This window comes from Oratosquilla oratoria, chromosome 8, assembly GCF_046742065.1.
Source record: "Oratosquilla oratoria isolate Oo_2021 chromosome 8, ASM4674206v1, whole genome shotgun sequence".
Taxonomy (NCBI): domain Eukaryota; kingdom Metazoa; phylum Arthropoda; class Malacostraca; order Stomatopoda; family Squillidae; genus Oratosquilla; species Oratosquilla oratoria.
The window spans coordinates 33576958-33582849 of NC_134784.1; the positions used below are offsets into that span (position 1 = coordinate 33576958).

The following is a 5892-nucleotide window of genomic DNA, read 5'->3' on the forward strand; positions in this document are numbered from 1 at the left end:
CTGCCCTGTTGTCTTAATATGATGACCTTGCCTGCATCAACGAATGTGGATGAAGAGAGTAGAAAGGGAAAGCGGGTCTCTGAGGAGAAAAGTTGGAGTGGAAGAGGCACCTTTTTGAACTTGGCATGAACAGCAGGAAAGATTTAGCAAAAAGAGAAAAAGAAAATAAAAAGGAGAAGAAAAGGAAGAAAAAAGGAAGAAGAAAAGGAAGAGGAAGAAGAAAAATGGTAAGAAAATAAGGAAAAAGAAGAAAGGAAAGAAGAAAAAAAGGAAGTATAGGAAGAAGAAAATGAAAAAGAAAAGAAGGAAGAAGAATAAGAAGACGAAGGAGAAGGAAAGGACGAAGAAGAAAAGGAAGAAGAAAAAGAAGAAGAAAAGGAAGAAGAAAAGGAAGAAAAAGAAAAGGAAGAAAAAAAGGAAGAAAGGAAGGAAGAAGGACAGGAAGAAGAAGAAAAGGAAAAAGAAAAAGAAGAAGAAAAGGAAGAAGAAAAAGAAGGAAGAAGAAGAAGAAGAAGAAGAAGAGTACTGAAGAAAAGGAAGAAGAAAAGGAAGAAGAAAAGGAAGAAGAAGAAGAAAAGGAAAAAGAAAAGGGAGAAAATTAAGAAGAAAGAATGGACGAAGAAGAAGAAAAGGAAGAAAAAAAGGAGGTAGAAGAAGAAGAGGAAGAAGAGGAAGAAGAAAAGGAGGAAAAAGAAAAGGAAGAAGAAAAGGAAGAAGAAAATGAAGAAAAGAAGGAAGAAAAGAAGGAAGAAGAAGAAGAGGAAGAAGGAAAGGAAGGAGAAAAGGAAGAAGAAGAATAAAAAGAAGAAGAAGAAAAGGAAGAAGAAAAAGAAGGAAGAAGAAAAGAAAGAAGAAGATGAAGAAAAAGAAGAAGAAGAAGAAGAAGAAGAAGGAGAGTATTGGGACAGCAAAGAAAAATGGACGGAAAACACAAATGAATAAAGTGGGTTAATTAAGACAAAACGAAACCATTGTAAAGAGGCGAAAGAAGTGGAAACTTTGAAAGGTAAATGAAAGGAACCATTGTGTAAAGTAAATAAGAGTAAAAAAAAAATAATAACAACACGACGGACAAAGAAAAAATGGGCTCAGAGTTGGTAAGAAGAGAAATCCCAATTAAGGCAGCAAAACAATAAAGAAAACATTGGAGAGGCAATATGACTTCCCAGCGCACGCGTGTGTACTTGTGTGTGTAGTTGCAATGTGTGTATGTGTATCTGTATGTGTGTGTAAATGTGTGTGTGTGTGTGTAGTTGCAATGTGTGTGTAAATATGTGTGTATGTAAATGTGTGTGTGTAAATATGTGTGTATGTAAATATGTGTGTATGTAAATTGTGTGTGTGTAAATGTATGTGTGTGTGTGTGTGTGTGTGTGTGTGTGTGTGTGTGTGTGTGTGTGTGTGTGATTCACCATGGTCTTGGATTACGTGTTGGACTCGTGATCTACAGCTATTATCCTCTCGAATAAGAGCTCAGAGTTCATATACGACCCGATCTATGAGTAAAGCCGTGACCTTACACACACACAACCTTGGGCGGGAATCGAACTCGGATCGTTGAATTAGAGGCCAATCACAATGCCACCACACCTTCGTGTGTGTGTGTGTGTGTGTGTGTGTGTGTGTGTGTGTGTGTGTGTGTGTGTGTGTGTGTGTGTGTGTGTGTGTGTGTGTGTGTGTGTTTACCTACTTGTATCTTATGGGAAGGAAAGCTACGCTCGTGAGGTCCCGTCTCTGTATTTCCCAGTGTCTAAATTGCTCTTAAGTTCGTGTATATTTTGTGTGTACAAACACGCACACACACATACACACACACAAACACACACACACTCACACATTATATATACATATAATAACTGTTGTTTAAATAAAGTGGACTTATTCCTCTTTTTGCAACTTTAATCACCCATTCTATATTTGATTGATCTGATATTTTCTTTATTTTCTCTGGCCCTTTCTTTGTTTTGCTTCACACTGTCCTCCAACTTCATTCTCTCTTCCTCTAACTTATCATCACCATTCTTTAACTCTTCAAATTCTCTTTATGATTACTTTGAAAAATATCATCTCACTCAATTTACTTTTCAAAATATTTATTTTCACTATTTAGTCATTACCTATTTGTTTCTTTGTGTGTGTGTGTGTGTGTGTGTGTGTGTGTGTGTGTGTGTGTGTGTGTGTGTGTGTGTGTGTGTGTGTGTGTGTGTGTGTGTGTGTGTGTGTGTGTGTTCTGTGTATTCATGTGTGCGTTTGTAGAAATATACACATTTGGCCCTGTTCACCGCAGCGGTTCCAATCGTCGCAGTCCAATTACATTATAAGTCAATGGAGGCGTTCACACACAACCGCACAGTTTTTTCCTTTACTATGCGGCACCGCCGCGGTTTCCGCGCGGTTCAAACAGCTAGTGTGAACAGGGCTTTTCGAGTTCGAGACGCACTGGATATGTATAAAACAATCCCTAGGGCTTGCGGTTCGAGGTATCTGAGGTCAAATCTCAGATGGCGATCTCGTAGATTCATTATCATTATTATTATCTACTGTTTATCTATTTGCTGTCTCTCTCTCTCTCTCTCTCTCTCTCTCTCTCTCTTTTTCTCTCTTTTTCAACGCGAACGCAATCTTCATTTTTTATTTCCATCCAAGGACAGACTGTTTCGTGCAACTGAAGAAAGATGTACATTCCGAAGCGAGAAGTATCTCTCAATCTTCAGAGAACTTCTTCAACGCAGACTCAATCACCTAATGACGTCATCTCTTCATGGCTGGATCCTAATCCAAAGAGAAACCGAAGTTACTTTGTTAGATTACTCCTAAGCGGCCCATACACGATCAATTATATTGCGCAATTTCATTGTCAATACTCTGAATTGACAATTAAATTGAACGTGTATGGGCGATATATCGCTCATACACGGTCAATTTTATTGTCGATTCAGAGTATTGACAATGAAATTGCGCAATATAATTGATCGTGTAGGGGCCGCTTTAGTTACAAGGAGTTGCTCTTGTACTCCTGTGATCTATTGTACGATAGTGGCGTCATCGGAAGCGTGCTGGTCTCGCATTCGCTTAGTCGTGGGTTCGAATCCCACACTCCTCTCCGATTCCCAACAGTGACTGTTAATTACCTGCCCCCCAACAGTCCCCAAGACAACTAATGGGGCAAAGGTGATGGCTTCGGCTGCAACCATACGGCATCTCCTGGCGTAGGATTCTCACCTTGTGGCCTATTCCCCCTCGCGAGGAATTGGTCCTCCTCCTCCTTTTCCTCCTCCTTCTTCTCCTGCTCATCCTCCTCTTCCTCCTCCTTCTTCTCCTGCTCCTCCTTCTCCTCTTCCTCCTCCTCCTTCTTCTCTTGCTCCTCCTTCTCCTCTTCCTCCTCTTACTACTTCTCCTCCTCCTCCTCTTCCTCCTTCTCCTACTCCTCCTTCTTCTCTTCCTCCTCTTACTCCTCCTCCAGAACCGAGCTGCACCTTTAGACATGGGTTTCTCATGTTCGCCCATAGTTATGTGTTGCTGTCAATTTGAGATAATTTCAACACTATATATAGTCGCTAAAAATACACCAACTAAAATTACCAACTTGTGGTACTCACCAGGGTAACCTAAGCTGTTCTCTTCTAAGTTACCAGAAAAGAGTCGATGACCACATCGCAGATAACTAACTGTCCAGGATGTAAGACTTCACCCAGTACTATACAACACAGTATGGGAGACTGCGTCGTACACAATCACGCATGGCAACAACACAGTATACACTCTATAAAGGAGGTTCGAACCCCGTTCCAGCCGTGGCGTTCCTCAGGGAGACGGGACTGCTCGGCCAGAGACTCTAGGGAACGAAAGAAAAAAAAGAAAAGAAAAAAAAATCCCCCATTCTTATGCAGTCCTGTTTAGACTTCTGAAGACCGCTTCAACATCGAATGAAATCACCAAGCAGGTAAGGGGTGATTTGGATTGGGTTGGGTGAAGGAAGGGAGTGTGTGTGATGGGTTGCCTTTCCCTCCACTTTCCTTCTTCCCTCCCTCCCTCCGCTTCCCTCACTCCCTTCCTTCCTTCCTTTCCCTTTCCTTTCCCTCCGCTCTGCCAACCCCGCTGCATAATCGTACATGCTCATGATCTAAGCACGCTCGCCACGGATCCTGCGAGCCAGCTGGATGTCCTTGGGCATGATGGTAACACGCTTAGCATGGACAGCGCACAGGTCCTCGAACAAGCCTTCCAGGTAAGCCCTCTGAGGCTTCCTGCAGAGCCATCACGGCAGAGGACTGGAAGCGATCTCGCACCAGGTGCTGGAAAAGGGCAGCTTCCTAGTGAGGAACTCGGTGCTCTTCTGGTAGCGACGGATCTCACGGAGAGCCACGGTACCAGGGCGGTAACGATGGGGTTTCTGGACGCTTTCTGTGGCAGGAGCCGACTTGCGGGCGGCCTTGGTGGCCAGGTGCTAGCGAGGGGCCTCGCTTTCTGTCGACTTGCGAGGAGTCTGCTTGGTGCGCGCCATGTCTTTGGTCCAGTAATGTTAATACTTGAGAGTCTATATGGTTCCCTAGTGATCCATAACCCACAAGCTGAGACCCACTGCCCTTGACGTTAACGCGATAAAGCCAGATTGTTTTAAAGATGCAGCTTAGGGTTATAGAAGAATATGATTTGATAAAGTGTAATAAAACGAAATAAATTAATCCTGGACGTGTTTGAAACCAAGAAATAAAAATATTTCTTTTCCAGTTTTTGTTTGTTCTGTGAAATGAAACCTTTTTTTTTTTTTTCTAACCTTCCAGGCCAAGACTATCAATTTACAACTTCCGTCACGCAATCAAGAGTTTTAAAACGAAAGAAAAATAAAGAGTTAAAGATACACAAAAGGATCGAACATTGAAGAGAGCAAGGATAAGAGCACCAGAGGAAAAGAAAGAGGAAGAAAAGAGAAAGAGAAAGAGTAAGAAAAAGAGAAAAAGAAAGAGGAAGAGAAAGAGGAGGAAAAGGAGAAGGAATATAAGGTGAATTAGGAAGAAGAGAAGGAATAGTAGAAGGGGGAGGAGGAGGAGGAGGAGGAGGAGGAGCAGGAGGAGGAGGAGGTGGTGGAGGAGGAGAGGGAATATAAGAAGTAGGAGGAAGAGGAGAACGAATAGTAGAAGGAGGAGGAGGAGGAGGAGAAGGAGGAGGAAGAGGAGGAGGAGAAGGAGGAGATGGAATATAAGGAGGAGTAGGAGGAAGAGGAGAAGGGATAGTAGTAGGAGGAGGAGGAGGAGGATGGAGGAGGGGGAGAAGGAATATAAGGAGGATTAGGAGGAAGAGAAGGAATAGTATTAGGAGGAGGAGGAGGAGGATGGAGGAGGGGGAGAAGGAATATAAGGAGGAGTAGGAGGAAGAGGAGAAGGGATAGTAGGAGGAGGAGGAGGGGGATGGAGGAGGAAGAGAATGGAGGAGGATGAGAAGGAATATAAGGAGGAGTAGGAGGAAGAAGAGAAAGAATAGTAAGCGGAGGAGGAGGAGGAGGAGGAGGAGGAGGAGGAGGATGGGGGAAGTAAAGGACCAAGAGAAAGAGGAAAACAAAGAAGAAAAAAGAAAAATAAGAAAAGGGATAGGGGAAGAGAAAAGTATAAAAAGAGGTACAGAAAGACACACAAATAGAGAGAGAGGGAGGGGAGGAGAGAAAGAGAGAGAGAGAGAGAGAGAGAGAGAGAGAGAGAGAGAGAGAGAGAGAGAGAGAGAGAGAGAGAGAGAGAGAGAGAGAGAGAGAGAGAGAGAGAGAGAGAGAGAGAGAGAGAGAGAGAGAGAGAGAGAGAGAGATGGATAAAAATGTAAATGTTCGGGTCAAAATTCTGCTAATGTAATCTACCATAATGCCCCGTATTACACAGCTCTGCCCTAAAGAAGAAAAGAAAA

General features: G+C 43.0%; 1 protein-coding gene across 1 annotated transcript; it reads right to left on the minus strand.

Annotated features, from left to right (window-relative positions):
- Nucleotides 1–4123: 4123 nt before the first annotated feature.
- On the minus strand, nucleotides 4124–4504 carry LOC143027470 (histone H3, embryonic-like). Its single transcript, XM_076188757.1, is given in 3 exon segments — nucleotides 4124–4234; nucleotides 4236–4301; nucleotides 4304–4504. Coding segments are annotated over 3 exon segments (378 nt in total).
- Nucleotides 4505–5892: the final 1388 nt, after the last annotated feature.